Source organism: Caenorhabditis remanei, chromosome I (genome assembly GCF_010183535.1).
Source record: "Caenorhabditis remanei strain PX506 chromosome I, whole genome shotgun sequence".
NCBI lineage: Eukaryota > Metazoa > Nematoda > Chromadorea > Rhabditida > Rhabditidae > Caenorhabditis > Caenorhabditis remanei.
In genome coordinates this window covers 13,628,696-13,645,528 of record NC_071328.1, presented here as the reverse complement: position 1 = coordinate 13,645,528, position 16,833 = coordinate 13,628,696, and the positions used below count along the sequence as shown (strand labels likewise).

Here is a 16,833-nt window from a genome sequence, read left to right as displayed (position 1 = left end):
AACTTCTAACTTCGGAACAATTAGACCTTTTATTAAATAAAGATATATTCACTGTCATGACAAAGATTGTGAGTTGGAATCTTGCATTGAAACATATTCGATAGATGTCGAATAACAGTGCGAAATCCTTCTTTCTGATCTTGATAATTCTTCCAGAGTGTTCTGATTCCTTTTCGGGTTTTAGTAACTCTTACAGTATAACATGCGATAGAATATTGTCGAGCATATGATCTGAGAGTTTTCTCGGTTTCTTGAGAAATGAAGATTTCAAATCTATCTTTCTTATTTTCAAAGTGAACTACGATTTTTTCGTCGTGCAGATCGACTATAACCTTTTGAGAGTACAAACGATCATAATTGATTTGAGTGGAGATTCTTTTGGAGCAGACGAAGAGTTTGATTCTGGAAATACGGGAAGAATTAGTTGAGTTAGGCCAATTAGGATAACTTACTTCTCACCGATACTCAACGATTTGAATACTTCGAACAGGACCACTCCAGGAAGACGGAGGAGGGGAAAGGGAGAAGACATTGGTTAAAAAATAGATAACGATGAAATGCGTATGAGGAGAAAGGGAGAAATCAGTATGAGCAGAAGAGAATAATAAGATGTGTAAATAGAATCTGGGATTGGAGGAGTGCCTGCGTTTCGTGGCGAGACCACAACAAGCCTATGGGAAAAACGACGGATCAAATGTGTGCGCAATGGTAGTATTAGCGTCAATCAATCACAAAACGCAGTCCCTCCGTCAAGAATCCAATGAGATTGCCAGATACAAGTCCACAAGTCCAAACAATTGCTGACTCAAACCATTGTTTGCGACGAAGCCAACGACGAGATCCAAAGCGTTTCAACACTATGTAACCGAAAACGGACGAGAATCCAGCCGTTCGGTATCATCTCGCCACTCGTGCCAGAGGAAATTCTCCAGCCTGAAAATGAAAAACGATGAATTGAGTATGAGGAGAAAGGGAGTAATGAGATGAGACTGAGGAGTAGAAGGGTGTAAATAGAATCTGGGATTGGGGGAGTGCCTGCATTTCGTGGCGAGACCACAACAAGTCATATGGGAAAAAATGATTAACTGTGTCTAGGCGGAAGGGAGAAAAATCTCAAGGTTTTGTAGGATTCGGAAGGTACTGGTTTCAAAAAAGAGTTAATAAAAGTATTTATTATAGAATTCTCATTTTAATAGACAATGTAATGTTTATAATGGAGTCACAGACATTACAACGCTACCGTAACCAGTGTAAATAGTTGCCTTCTTTGATCCATCATCAGTTTGGATAGTCATTCCGTCCAATTCCATTGGATTCATTCCCAAAATCGTCGTACTATTATTCGTAATATTGTGACTCCCGACGTATAGATATTCAAGATTCGGGAATCCTCCAGCCTTCCAATTCCTAAGTACCTCATCCAAATCCTTGTTTCCCAGCAGAGAATTCCAGAGTGTAATTCTAGTGCAAGTGCACATCAAAAGAGATTCCAGAGTGAACCAAACGGAATTCATGATCCAAATGTTTTGTGGCCATGAAGGGAAAACTGGGATGAAAGCAGTATCAGGAGTAGATAGGACGCTAAGATACTTAACCAGTAACAAATTACTGGATATCTGGTTCCACAACAAGTTTTCTTCCATTGATCTTTTGAGGGAAATACTGAGCTTCTTGAATTCCAGTTGTAGATCAAACAACATTGAAATAGTTGGTTGAAATAAATCACTAAGATGACAATTAAAAGTAGTTGTAATCTTGCATGGAAACATCTTCAAAAGATTTCGAATAACAATTATAAATCCTTCCGAATAATTCTTCCAGAATGTTTTGATTCCTGTGGTACAATATGCAACAGAGAATTGTTGATAAGTTGAACTCCCAGAATCTGGATAAATGAAAATGTCAAGTGTATCTGTTTCATTTTCAGTGTGAACTCTAATTTTTTGTTTTAAGCAGTCCAGATTGACTATAACTTTTTGAGAGTATAAACGAGCATTATTGATTTGAGTAGAGACTTTCTTGGAGCAAAAAGAGAGCTTAATTCAGAAAATAGAGAATAATTAGCAAAGTCAGGTTAATGAGGTTAACTCACTTCTCTCCGATACTCAATGATTTGAATACTTTGCACAGGACCAATCGAGGAAGACGGAGGAGAGGAAATGGGGAAGACATTGGGGCACAGATAGCAGACGGTGAAATGAGTATGAGGAGAACGAGAATAATGAGATGTGTGAATAGAATCTAAGGTTGGGGGTAAGCCTGCGTTTCGTGGCGAGACCACAACAGGCCTATGGGAAAAACGACGGATCTCGATCGGCAGAGAGAGAAGACGATGAAATGAGTATGAGGAGAAAGGGAATAATGAGACTGAGGAGTGTGTAAATAGAATCTGGTGTTGGAGGAGTGCCTGCGTTTGTTTTATTCAAATGGAGTCACATAAATTTCGATCATCCAGAGGAGGCCAAGTTCAATAGTTGCCTTCTTTGATCCGTCATCAGTTTCGATAACCATTTCATCTAACTCCCACAAATTCCTTCCCAAAACATGATTTCCATTATCTGTGAAGCTCAGGCTGAGGATCCTCAGATATTTTAGATTTGGCAACTCTCCAGCTTTCCATTTTCTAAAGATCTCATCCAAATCCTTGTTTTCCAGGTCACAATTCCAGAGTGTGATTGTAGTGCATGGACACGTCAAAAGAGATTCCAGAGTGAACCAAGCGGAATTTATGATACTAATTTGCTGTGGCCATGAAGTGAAAACTGGTGTGAAATCAATATTAGGAACAGATGAGATGGTAAGAAAATAGTTCTTCTAGTCAGTGAATGAATTCTAGAATGGATACCTCGCAGTGTGTGCTACTGATTTTTAAATAGAGTTAACTAAATTGAATAAAATTGGTTATTATAGAATGCTCTGATGTCAGTGTGTTGGTGTGAGTGGTAGAAGAACCTCAAACGTGGAAACAGTTCGATCTTTCATTACATAAAGATAAATAATGAAAATAACAAAACGTTGGAAAAATCATGAAAACATTAGAAATGGGAAGAAAAAAGAACAGACGCTCCTAGCCTTTTTTTCGATATAGACGATCTTTGCATGAAGTTAAATTCATTCAAATAGAGTCACAGACATTTCAATACGATGGGGGCCAAGTTCAATAGTTGCCATTTTTATACCATCATCAGTTTTGATAACCATTCCGTCTAATTCGCTCATATTCATTCCAAAAATTTGTTCTCCATTGGCTTCGAAGCTAAGACTTATAATCGCCAGACGTTGCAGATTTGGTAACCCTCCAGCTCTCCATTTTCTAAAAATCTCATCCAAATCCTTGTTTTCCAGGTTAGAATTCCATAGTGTGATTGTAGTGCATGGACATGTCAAAAGAGATTCCAGAGTAAACCAAACGGAATTCATGATCCAAATGTTTTGTGGCCATGAAGTGAAAACTGGTGTGAAATCAATATTAGGAACAAATGAGATGGTAAGATACTCAACAAGTCCCAAATTACTGGATATTTGGTTCCACAACAAGTTTTCATCCTTTGATCCTTCAAAGTGAATACAGAGCGTTTCGAATTCCACTTGTAGATCAAACAACATTGAAATTGTTGGTTGAAATGCATCACTATCACGACAGTTAAAACTAGTAGAAACCTTGCATTGAAATGTCTTTAATAGATGTTGAATAACAAATAGAAATCCTTCCAAATAAGTCTTCCAGAATGTTTTGAATTTTTTTCGGGTAGACATAACTCTTACAGTACGACATGCGATAGAACATTGTTGAGTATTTGAATGGTGTCTTTTCCCGATATCAAAATGAATAGAGACTCTAAATGCATCTTCGTCATTTTCAGAGTGAACTCTGATTTCTTGTTTTGAGATGTCCAGATTGGCTATAACTTTTTGAGAGTACATACGATCATCATTGATTTGAAAAGAGATTTTCTTGGAGCAGATAGAGAGTTTAATTCTGGAAATAGTAGAAGAACTAGTCAGATTAGGTTAGATAGGTAAACTCACTTCTCTTCGATATTCAATGATCTGAATACTTCGCACAGGACCAATCGAGGAAGACAGAGGAGAGGAAATGGAGGCATCGGCAGAGAGAGAAGACGATGAAATGAGTATGAGGAGAAAGGGAGAAATGAGATGTGTAAATAGAATCTAAGATTGGAGGAGTGCCTGCGTTTCGTGGCGAGACCACAACAAGCCTATGGGAAGAATAACAGATCGACTGAGTGCGCAATGCTACGACTAGGGTTGATCGATTTGTTATTTTTCTCATAGACATCTGAGGTCTCGCCACGAATCGCAGGCACTCCTCCAATCCCAGAGGCAATTCTACCATAGGAAGGTCTTATAAAGAGCTCTCACTGTCAGAGAGTTCCCTGATGTTGATGTGTTGGTATCACATCGGCAGTGGAGACTTTTTTCACTGCTTCAAGGGCAATTAAAATTTCAATACAGTTAAATAACTTTGTATTAAATTTTATACTGCCGAAAGACATTTCACTTACTTAGCTGCGCTCGCAGCGCATGGTACTGATCTTCAAAGAGCTAAAAAAATTGAATAAAAGTGTTTATTATAGAATTTTTAATTTAGTATGTAATGCAATGTTTATTCAAATAAAGTCACAGACATTTCGATACAATTGGGGCCAAGTTCAATAGTTGCCCTCTTCGATCCATCATTAGTTTGGATGACCATTCCGTCTAATTCGCTCCAATCCATTCCCAAGATCTGTTCTCCATCATCTGTGAAGTTCAGGCTATGGGTCTTCAGATATTTTAGATTCGGAAATCCTCCAGCCTTCCACTTCTTGAGTATCACATCCAAATCTTCATTTCCCAGAGGAGACTCCTCGAGTGTGATGCTAGTGCAAGTGCACGCCAAAAGAAATTCCAGAGTAAACCAAGCGGAAGTGCTGATACTAATCTTCTGCGGCCATGAACTGAAAACTGGTTTAAATCCGGGGTTAGCAACGGATATAATTCTAAGATTCTCAACCAGTCCAAAGTTACTGGATATCTTTTCAAACAACACATTTTGGTTGATTAGGATAGTGAGCGTCTTGAATTTGAGTTGTAGACCAAACAACGTTGAAATCGTTAGATGAGATGAATCATTATGATAACAACTAACACTAGCTGAAAACTTGCATTGAAACATCTTCAATAGATGCCGAATAACAGATAGAAATCCTTCTCGATAGTTCTTCCAGAATGTTTCGATTCCTATTCAGGTAGACATAACTCTAACAGAACAACATGCGATAGAAAATTGCAGAGTATTTGAATTGTTCCTATTCCAGTGATCAGGATAAATTAAGATTTCAAATGTTTCTTTGTCATTTTCAGAGTGAACTTTGATTTTGTGGCTTAAGCGATCCAGATCGATTAAGACTTTTTGATAGTACAAACGAGAACTATTGATTTGAGTGGAGATTTTCTTGGAGCAGAGGGAGAGTTTGATTCTGAAAATACGGTAGTAATTAGTTACGATAGGGTAGATAGGATAACTTACTTCTCTCCAAGACTCAACGATTTGAATACCTCGCACATGACTACTCCAGGAAGTCGGAGGAGGGGAAATTGTGACATTGCAAAGACGGGTGTAGAAGGAATAGAAGGAGAACTGAAAAGGGATGAAGTGTGCAAGAATGAGGAGAAAGGGAGTAATGAGATGTGTAAATAGAATCTGTCTTGGACAATTATTTCACTTGTTTGAAGCGGAAGCCTGGCAGCGGCCGATCCAACACAAGACCTACTTTGAAAGGCATTATGCTTTCACTTTAGAGTGCTCAGAGCCTTAGACGAAGTGCCTAACTGATTGCTGTGAGAATCCTGAAGCTACTTCCCTACTTCGGACACCTGCTTAGTTGAATGATGGATGGTCAGAAGCAAATGCAAAGTCAAGAGAGAGTCCAGAGGGAGCCACGAGGAGTTTAGATACTTCGCACTTTTTGTTACTGATTTTCAAAAAGAGTTAACTAAATAATTGAACATACATGTTTATAATAGAATTATTATAGAATACTCTCAATGATCGAGCTGCCTGATGTTGGTATGATTGGAAAAAGAATGGGAACATTAAGAAATTTTATTAAATGAAGATAGATAGTACAAGAAACAAAAGGTGTAAAAAGCCATAAAGGCATTAGAAATGGGAAAAAGATTATAAGGTTCATATTTTTTTGACATTCTCTAGATATAAATGATTTTTCGAAAAGGGAACATTAAGTTTTGTCTATTCAAATGGAGTCACAGACATTTCACTGAAGGGAGAAAAATCTCAAGGTTTTGTAGGATTCGGAAGGTACTGTTTTAAAGAGTTAATAAAAGTATTTATTATAGAATTCTCATTTTAATATACAATGTTTATAATGGAGTCACAGACATTACAATACTACCGTAACCAGTGTTAATAGTTGCCTCCTTTGATCCATCATCGGTTTGGATATCCTTTCCCCGCAATTCTGAAGGATTCATTTCCAAAATCGTCGTACCATTATTCGTAATATTGTGACTCCCGATGTATAGATATTCTAGATTCGGGAATCCTCCAGCCTTCCAATTCCTAAGTACCTCATCCAAATCCTTGTTTCCCAGCAGAGAATTGCAAAGTGTAATTCTAGTGCAAGTGCACGTCAAAAGAGTTCCCAGAGTAAACCAAACGGAATTCATGATAAAAATGTTTTGTGGCCATGAAGGGAAAACTGGGATGAAAGCAGTATCAGGAGTAGATAGGACGCTAAGATACTTAACCAGTAACGAATTACTGGATATCTTTTCAAACAACAAGTTTGGGTTAAGTGAGATAGTGAGCGCCTTTAATTCCACTTGTAGATCAAACAACATTGAAATAGTTGGTTGAAATAAATCACTAAAAGGACAATTAAAAGTAGTTGTAATCTTGCATTGAAACATCTTCAAAAGATGTCGAATAACAGATAGAAATCCATCCGAATAATTCTTCCAGAATGTTTTGATTCCTGTGGTACAATATGCTACAGAGAATTGTTGATAAGTTGAACTGAGACCTTCCCCAGAATCTGGATTGTTATATCCGTGAAGATATAGAAACCTGGCATAGCACCCTAGTTCACGTGCTCTACTTATTGAACTTGTTATTTCCTATGGAAATCAGTTTGTAAATAAACCTGTTCTTAATAACTCGCTTACGGCTCGATCGCACAAACGCAACAGTGGCGATCAGGATCACTAAAGAATCACGAGAGACTCAAGAAGAGAACCACCAACCGACCACTAAAGACACCAAAGGATAAGACAATGGTAGAAGAAGCTCAAGGTATGAATGTTCACATTTCGATGGATGAGGTGCTGAAGGCATTGTCCGACGGACGTTTGAAATTGACGACAACAACAACCGAAGGAGCAGGAACTGGACTCGTGGATTCGATTTCGAGAAGAATCGCTAATTTTGAGTATGAACCAGAAGAAGGTCAGGCGTTTGAAGACTGGTACTTGAGATATGGAGACACCATTACGGGTGAAGGCACTGATTTATCAGATGAAGCCAAGAGAAGACTAATATTGAGCAAATTGAACCAAAGAGACTACAACTATTTTACAAATAGAATCCTACCAGATAAGACGAGTGAGTTCAAATTTGAGGAAATTGTGAACAAACTGAAAGAATGTTTTCCATCGACAAGATCAACATTTGCCAGAAGAATGGAATTTTTGAAAATCATAGACGAAGGCGGCGACTTAGGAGAGTACACCGGTCGAGTGAAGAAAGCCTATGCTGATGCCAAATTCAATGAAATGAGTTCAGAACAAGTGCAGTGTTTGATGTGGATAAAGGGTCTAAGAACTAACGGAACAGTTGATATAAGAGCTCGGGCTATGCAGATCATGGAGACAAGACCGACGACGACACTTATTCAATTGGAGCATGAAATCATGAAGTGGCTAGAGTTCAGAGAAGACGCCAAAAACATTGGGGGATGTAGAACAAGTGAAGAGGTGTTTGCTGTGAGAAAGATGAGAACTGAGAAAGCGAATGAACAGAAAAGATAGAGCCAGAGACATTTGCAAAGAAGAAAGAAGCACCGTGAGAACGAAGGAAGTTCTGTAGATGAAGATGATTCGGACGAAGAGAAGCCGACGAGAAATCATAATCAGAGAAAGAAGAAATGCCATCGATGTGGAGGTGAGCATAACGCAATGAATTGTTGGGCCAAGAATAAGGAATGTTTTGACTGCGGACGCAGAGGACACATATCCAAGAAATGCCGAGAACAACAAGATGATGAGAAGTCAGACCGCTCGGGTCACAGAGTGAATTATATAGTTGCGAAGACACCGAAAAGAAGAAGAGACATCTACAAAGTCAATGGTATATACGTGAAGGAATCGAAGCCGAGAAAGGGATCGACAGAGATCGTGAAGAACGGATCGATGAAGAGACACATGAGACGTTGGCCAGATGAGAAGTTTGAGAAGATTCAGAAGAATCGTGAAGAGACTGGAAAGGAGAGATGCAAAAGTTTCGTGACAAGAAGTCCAAATCCTGGTCGGAAGGAGAAAGTTGGAGCCTTTGAGAGACACGATCATTGGGAAAAGAAGAATCCTAAAGAGAACTCGAGATTGCAACCTGAACTAAAAGTTAGTTTTCCAGAGACGATGAGGCAGCATTCAGCGTGGAACCGTGGCTGGAATCAACAAGGAAGTAGCACACCATCGTTGCCAATCCCACCACAACCCAGCTTTGCAATGTACCCATGGAGAAACAATTTTGGATGCTCGGAGATGACCGGACGATACGTGTGGATTCCAAATTGTTACGAGATGAGAATGATGAGTGGACCAGATGCCAATTGGAGAGGATTCGATCAGAATGACGTGGCACCCGTGGACTTTCGCTGTTAGAAGGAGAGATGTTATATCCGTGAAGATATAGAAACCTGGCATAGCACCCTAGTTCACGTGCTCTACTTATTGAACTTGTTATTTCCTATGGAAATCAGTTTGTAAATAAACCTGTTCTTAATAACTCGCTTACGGCTCGATCGCACAAACGCAACATGGATAAATGAAAATGTCAAGTGTATCTGTTTCATTTTCATGTGAACTCTGATTTTTTGTTTTAAGCAGTCCAGATTGACTATAACTTTTTGAGAGTACAAACGAGCATTATTGATTTCAGTGACGGTTTTCTTCGAGCAGAGGGAGAGTTTGATTCTGAAAATAGAGAATAATTAGCAAAGTCAGGTTAAGGAGGTAAACTCACTTCTCACCGATACTTAACGATTTGAATACCTCGCACAGTACCAATCGAGGAAGACGGAGGAGGAGAAATGGAAAAGACATAGTGGTAGAGATAGAAGACGATGAATTGAGTATGAGGAGAAAGGGAGTAATGAGATGAGACTGAGGAGTAGAAGTATGTAAATAGAATCTGGGATTGGAGGAGTGTCTGCGTTTCGTGGCGAGACCTCACATGTCTATGGGAAAAAGGATTGACTGTGTGCGCAATGGTACGACTGGCGTCAATCGATCAGTTATTTTTCCCATACTACTAGTTGTGGTCTTCCAAAGAATCGCAGATACTCCTCCAATCCTAGAGGCAATTCAACCATAGGAAGGTCTTATAAAAAACTTTCAGTGACAGAGTCCCTGATGTTGATGTGTTGGTGTGAGTGAAAGCAGAACCTAAAACTTGAGAACAATTAAAATGTTTATTAAATGAAGATAATCAACAAAAACAGTAAAAGGTGTGAAAAATTATAAAGATATTAGAAATGGAAAGAAAAGATGATAAGGCTTTTTTTTAAATGAGATGGTCAGAAATATGAAAAGCAGGTGAATGATAAGTATTGAAGATTAATGTAGATTCGAGACAATTAAATTCTTTCGGTATAGATGATTTTTTGAAAAGAGGAAAAAGTGCATTAAGTTTATTCAAATGGAATAACATTAATTCCGATCATCCAGATGAGGCGAAGTTCAATAGTTGCCTTCTTTGATCCATCATCAGTTTGGATAACCATTCCATCTAACTCCCTAAAATTCCTTCCCAAAACATGACCTCCATTATCTGTGAAGTTCCTGCTGAGGATCTTTAGATATTTTAGATTTGGGAACTCTCCAGCTCTCCATTTTCTAAAGATCTCATCCAAATCCTTGTTTTCCAGGTTAGAATCCCAGAGTGTGATTGTAGTGCATGGACACGTCAAAAGAGATTCTAGAGTAAACCAAGCGGAATTCATTATATTAATTTGCTGTGGCCATGAAGTGAAAACTGGTGTGAAATCAATATTAGGAACAGATGAGATGGTAAGATATTCAACAAGTCCCAAATTACTGGATATTTGGTTCCACAACAACTTTTCATCCTCTGATCCTTTAAAGTGAATAGAGAGCGTTTCGAATTCCAGTTGTAGATCAAACAACATTGAAATTGTTGGTTGAAATGAATCACTATCACGACAGTTAAAACTAGTAGAAACCTTGCATTGAAATGTCTTTAATAGATGTTGAATAACAAATAAAAATCCTTCCGAATAAGTCTTCCAGAATGTTTTGAATTTTTTTCGAGTAGACATAACTCTTACAGTACAACATGCGATAGAACATTGTTGAGTATTTGAATGGTGTCTTTTCCCGATATCAAGATGAATAGAGACTTTAAATGCATCTTCGTCATTTTCAGAGTGAACTCTGATTTCTTGTTTTGAGATGTCCAGATTGACTATAACTTTTTGAGAGTACATACGATCATCATTGATTTGAAAAGAGATTTTCTTGGAGCAGATAGAGAGTTTAATTCTGGAAATAGATAATAATTAGTAAAGTCAGGTTAATGAGGTTAACTCACTTCTCTTCGATATTCAATGATCTGAATACTTTGCACAGGACCAATCGAGGAAGACGGAGGAGAGGAAAGGGAGGCATCGGCAGAGAGAGAAGACGATGAAATGAGTATGAGGAGAAAGGGAATAATGAGATGTGTAAATAGAATCTGAGATTGGAGGATTGCCTGCGTTTCGTGGCGAGACCGCATCAAGCCTATGGGGAAAACGACGGCTCGACTGAGTGCGCAGTGGTAACACTAGGGTCGATCGATTCGTTATTTTTCCCATAGACATCTAAGGTCTCGCCACGAAACGCAGGCACTCCTCCAATTCCAGAGGCAATTCTACAATAGGAAGGTCTTATAAAGAACTTTCAGTGACAGAGTCCCTGATGTTGATGTGTTGGTATCACATCGGCAGTGGAGACTTTTTTCACTGCTTCAAGGGCAATTAAAATTTCAATACAGTTAATTAACTTTGTATTAAATTTTATACTACCGAAAGACATTTCACTTACTTCCGCACAGCTGCGCTCGCAGCGCATGCTACTGATCTTCAAAGAGCTAACAAAATTGAATAAAAGTGTTTATTATAGAATTTTTAATTTAGTAAGTAATGCAATGCTTATTCAAATAAAGTCACAGACATTTCGATACAATTGGGGCCAAGTTCAATAGTTGTCATTTTTAATCCATCATCTAAACCCGTTGATGCAACGGATTTCCGACCGATATCCCTAACCTCACACATATGCCGAATATACGAGAGATGCATTCACAAAAAGATACTCGAACACCTCAACGCGCAAAACTTCTGGAGCCCTAGTCAACATGGTTTTAGACCTAAAAGGTCCACTACCACATGCATGTTAGAAGCGGTTAATGATTGGACAAAATCCCTAGATAAAAAGAAGCAAGTAGATGCAATTTACTTTGACTTCGCAAAAGCATTTGACAGAGTGCCCCATGATCTTCTCATAGAAAAGCTAAAGCAAATTGACTTGAATGAAAATCTAATCAAATGGATCAGAAACTTTCTAGAAAACAGAAGGTTCAGGGTAAAAGTAGGATCCTCGTTTTCAGTAGAAAGATACGCGCAATGTGGAGTTCCGCAGGGTAGTGTACTATCCCCCTTACTATTTGGAATATATGTAAATTCAATTTCGGAAATCCTACCCCCGGGTGTTAAATGCAAGCAATTTGCGGATGATTTAAAAATTTACGCAGAAGTTACGGATACTAGTAGCAACCTCCTCCAGGAAGCAATAGCATCCATAGTGGAGTGGGCAGAAAAGGCGAAACTGTCACTAAACCAAAAAAAGACAGTAACAATAACACTGGGAACAAAACAACACGACACAAGTTACAATATTGATGGAGATGTAATAAGGAGGGAGACGGTGGTCAGAGACCTAGGATTCATGATCAACCCAAAACTAACCTTCTCTGATCACTGGAGAAAATTCACAAATTCAGCGAAATTCATTATTTCTCAGATATTCCTACTCTATCACAGTCGCAGTGAAAAATTGCACATTTTGCTTTATAAAACATTTGTGCGTCCGATTCTTGAATACGGCACCGTAGTTAGCAGTCCCATAAAATTAGCAGATGTAAAAGCCATTGAATCAGTACAAAACGCTTTTACGCGCAGACTACTCAGCAGACAAAAAAACAAGTACATACGAATAGATGATCCAGATTACAAAACGGCGTCTGAGCGTAATCAACTATATGGGTTAAGTTCCTTAGAGTCCAGGAGGCATGCAATCGATCAAACATTCAAATATAAAATGTTATTAAACAAAGTAGATCTTGAAACCAAAAACTTCTTCTCTTTAAGTGAGTACACTAGAACACGCACTAAAACCAGGTTCGTCTGGGAAAAGTCCAAAACTAAACTACGAAGCCATTTTCTTATTAACAGAACCCTTCCAACTATGAAACTCTAGAATGTTGGCCATCCTGACACAGCCCTGTAGTCTTAGCAATCCGTCTGTTCATGTGACTCTTAATCTGAATGTTCTATGGTTACTTCTTGTCATGTTCCTCTGTAATACTCTCTCTGGTATGATCTCATGTGTTCATGTTTAATGTTTATTCCTCCTAGTATAATGTATTGAACCTATTGTATTTGTATGTATTGAATTCACCGATCTATACTTCTATACTTTCACGATACTTTCACGATCGTAATAAATTATTATTATTATTATTATTATCAGTTTTGATAACCATACCGTCTAATTCGCTCCAATCCATTCCCAAGATCTGTTCTCCTTCATCTGCGAAGCTCAGGCTATGGATCTTCAGATATTTTATTTTTGGAAATCCTCCAGCCTTCCACTTCTTGAGTACCTCATCCAAATCCTTGTTTTCCAGAGGAGACTCCTCGAGTGTAATGCTAATGCAAGTGCACGCCGAAAGAAATTCCAGAGTAAACCAATAGGAACTCTTGATACTAATCTTCTGCGGCCATGAACTGAAAACCGGTTTAAATCCGGGGTTAGCAACGGATATAATTCTAAGATTCTCAACCAGTCCAAAGTTACTGGATATCTTTTCAAACAACACATTTTGGTTGATTAGGATAGTGAGCGTCTTGAATTTGAGTTGTAGACCAAACAACGTTGAAATTGTTGGTTGAAATGAATCATTATGATAACTACTAACACTAGCTGAAATCTTGCATTGAAACATCTTCAATAGATGCCGAATAACAGATAGAAATCCTTCTCGATAGTTCTTCCAGAATGTTTCGATTCCTATTCAGGTAGACATAACTCTAACAGAACAACATGCGATAGAAAATTGCAGAGTATTTGAATTGTGCCTACTCCAGTGATCAGGATAAATTAAGATTTCAAATGTTTCTTTGTCATTTTCAGAGTGAACTTTGATTTTGTGACTTAAGCGATCCAGATCGATTAAAACTTTTTGAGAGTACAAACGAGAACTATTGGTTTGAGTGGAGATTTTCTTGGAGCAAAGGGAGAGTTTTATTCTGAATATACGTTGGTAATTAGTTACGATAGGGTAGATAGGATAACTTACTTCTCTCCAAGACTCAACGATTTGAATACCTCGCACATGACTACTCCAGGGAGTCGGAGGAGGGGAAATTGAGACATTGCAAAGACGGGTGTAGAAGGAATAGAAGGAGAACTGAAAAGGGATGAAGTGTGCAAGAATGAGGAGAAAGGGAGTAATGAGGTGTGTAAATAGAGTACGGGGTTGGAAGAGTGCCTACGTTTCGTGGTGAGACCACAACAAGTCTATGGGAAAAATAACGAAGCGACTGTGTGTGAAACGGTAGTACTGGGGTCGATCGACCTGTTAATTTTCCATAGACATCTAAGGTCTCGCAACGAAACGCAGGCACTCAAACGAGCATTATTGATTTGAGTGGAGACTATCTTGGAGCAGAAGGAGAGTTTGATTCTGGAAATAGAATATAATCTGTCAGGTAAGGTTAGATAGGTATACTCACTTCTCTCCGACACTCAACAATTTGAATACCTCACACAGGGCCAATCGAGGAAGACGGAGGAGGGGAAAGGGAGAAGACATTGAGGCAGAGATAGAAGACGATGAAATGAGTATGAGGAGAAGGGAATAATGAGATGTGTAAACAGAATCTGTCTTGGACAATTATTTCACTTGTTTGAAGCGGAAGCCTGGCAGCGGCCGATCCAACACAAGAACTACTTTGAAAGGTATGATGCTTTCACTTTAGAGTGCTCAGAGCATTAGACGAAGTGTCTAACTGATTGCTGTTAGAATCATATATGTAGCTACTTCGCATCCCTACTTCTGTCACCTGCTTACTTGAATGATGGATGGTCAGGAGCAAATGCAAGGTCAAGAGAGAGTCCAGAGGGAGCCACGAGGAGTTTAGATACTTCGCACTTTTTGTTAGGGCTTGAATTGGTACGACTCGGGACGTCCCGCGTCTCCGTCCCGCGCGTCCCGGATTGTCATCAAACGGTTAAAAATGAATCTACATTCTTGAAACTTTGGAAAACGCGTCCCCAGCTATGTCTTCGGAATCCGTGAAAGTTTGACTACTCTCCGACAAAAATGGACTGTTTTCCAAGATGACCCGACAAAATGTGGGACGCCCCATTTCGAGCAATATCAGTAACAAAAACTTTTTGTTACTGATTTTCAAAAAAAGTTAACTAAATTGAACATACATGTTTATTATATAATTCTTATAGAAAACTCTCAATGATCGAGCTGCCTGATGTTGGTGTGATTGGAAAAAGAATGGGAACAATAAGAACTTTTATTAAATGAAGATAGATAGTACAAGAAACAAAAGGTGTAAAAAACCATAAAGGCATTAGAAATGGGAAAAAGATTATAAGGTTCTTTTTTTTAGATATAAATGATTTTTCGAAAAGGGAACATTAAGTTTTGTCTATTCAGATGAAGTCACAGACATTAAAATCCAATGTTTGCCAAGGTCAATAGTTGCCGTCTTTGATCCATCATCAGTTTTGATAACCATCCCGTCTAATTTGCTCCAATCCATTCCCAAGATCCGTTCTCCATATTGATCGTTGAAGAGAAGACTTATAATCCCCAGACGTTTCAGATTTGGTAACCCTCCAGCTTTCCATTTTCTGAGTATCTTATCCATATCCTTGTTTCCCATAAGAGACTTATTAAGTGTAATGTTAGTGCAAGTGCACGCCAAAAGAGATTCCACAGTGAACCAATCATAACCCAAAAAACTAATTTCTTGTGGCCAGGAGGTAAATTTCGGCTTGAAACCAGGATCATAAATAGACAAGATTCTAAGATCCTCAATCAGTCCCATATTAGTGGATAACATCTTGCTCCAAAACAATTTTTCATCCTTGGATCCTTTATATCGAATATAGAGCGTCTTGAATTCCACTTGTAGATCAAACAACATTGAAATAGTTGGTTGAAATAATTCACTATCAAAACAACTTTCACTAGTTGAAATTTTGCATTGAAACATCTTCAATAGATGTCGAATAACACATAGAAATCCTTCTTGAAGATTTGTCCGGAATGTTCTGATTCTTAATCGCATAGACCTAACTCTTACATTACAACATTTGATAGAAAGTTGTTCAGTATTTGAATTGTGATTTTCCCAGAAATCTAGATGAAAAGAGACTAGAAATGTATCTTTTCCGTTTTCAGAGCGGACTCTGATTTTTTCGTTTGACATATCCAGATCGACTATAACTTTTTGAGAGTACAAACGATTGTTATTGATTTGAGTAGAGACTTTCTTGGAGCAGAAGGAGAGTTTGATTCTGGAAGTAGAATATAACTTGTCAGGTAAGGTTAGATAGGTATACTTACTTTTCTCCGAGATTCAACGATTTGAATATTTCGCCCAGGACCAATCGAGGAAGACGGAGGAGGGGAAAGGGAGAAGACATTGAGGCAGGGATAGAAGACGATGAAATGAGTATGAAGAGAAGGGAATAATGAGATGTGTAAATCTGAGTTGGAAGGAGTGCCTGCGTTTCGTGGTGAGACCTTAAATGTCTATGCGAAAATAGCTGATCGACTGTATGCGCAATGGTAATACTGCTAGGTTTTGTGGGGGTCTATGGGAGACTATGAAGAGAAAGGGAATAATGAGATGTGTAAATAGAATCTGTGAGTTGGAAGGAGTGCCTGTGTTTCGTGGTGAGACCACAACAAGTCTATGGAAAAAATGACTAATCGATCGACCCCACCACAACCGTTTCTAGGTGGTCTCTGGGAAAATGACGAAGCGACTGTGTGCGCAAGGGTAGTACTGGGGTCGATCGATCCGTTACTTTTCCCATAGACATCTCCGACAATGGTGTGGTCTCGCCATTAAACACAGCCACTCCTTCAATCCCAGGCACACGGAAATCGGAAACGGAGGCGTGTTCAGGCCCACTGGTACCAAATAAGTAATCAGATTTGAAAAAAGATTTGGTAATTCGAGCCGATATAGGTCTCGACCCGTAACTTCAGAGAGTGCC

At 38.7% G+C, this 16,833-nt stretch overlaps 5 protein-coding genes across 5 annotated transcripts; all 5 read right to left on the bottom strand.

Annotated features, from left to right (window-relative positions):
* Positions 1-1,208: 1,208 nt before the first annotated feature.
* Positions 1,209-1,700, bottom strand: GCK72_003016 (uncharacterized protein; the record flags this gene model as incomplete). The annotated part of the gene is made up of 1 exon (XM_053723757.1): positions 1,209-1,700. The coding sequence occupies one exon, from the start codon at positions 1,698-1,700 to the stop codon at positions 1,209-1,211; it is 492 nt and encodes a 163-aa protein (XP_053592402.1).
* A 718-nt stretch (positions 1,701-2,418) lies between these two features.
* Positions 2,419-4,106, bottom strand: GCK72_003015 (uncharacterized protein; the record flags this gene model as incomplete). The annotated part of the gene is made up of 3 exons (XM_053723756.1): positions 2,419-2,558; positions 3,180-3,979; positions 4,030-4,106. 3 exons carry the CDS (start codon positions 4,104-4,106, stop codon positions 2,419-2,421), a joined length of 1,017 nt encoding a protein of 338 aa, XP_053592401.1.
* A 2,281-nt stretch (positions 4,107-6,387) lies between these two features.
* GCK72_003014 (uncharacterized protein) lies at positions 6,388-6,867 on the bottom strand (the record flags this gene model as incomplete). Its single annotated transcript, XM_053723755.1, has 1 exon — positions 6,388-6,867. The coding sequence occupies one exon, from the start codon at positions 6,865-6,867 to the stop codon at positions 6,388-6,390; it is 480 nt and encodes a 159-aa protein (XP_053592400.1).
* Positions 6,868-9,932: 3,065 nt separating this feature from the next.
* Positions 9,933-10,929, bottom strand: GCK72_003013 (uncharacterized protein; the record flags this gene model as incomplete). The annotated part of the gene is made up of 2 exons (XM_053723754.1): positions 9,933-10,803; positions 10,853-10,929. The coding sequence occupies 2 exons, from the start codon at positions 10,927-10,929 to the stop codon at positions 9,933-9,935; spliced, it is 948 nt and encodes a 315-aa protein (XP_053592399.1).
* Positions 10,930-15,251: 4,322 nt separating this feature from the next.
* Positions 15,252-15,752, bottom strand: GCK72_003012 (uncharacterized protein; the record flags this gene model as incomplete). The annotated part of the gene is made up of 1 exon (XM_053723753.1): positions 15,252-15,752. The coding sequence occupies one exon, from the start codon at positions 15,750-15,752 to the stop codon at positions 15,252-15,254; it is 501 nt and encodes a 166-aa protein (XP_053592398.1).
* Positions 15,753-16,833: the final 1,081 nt, after the last annotated feature.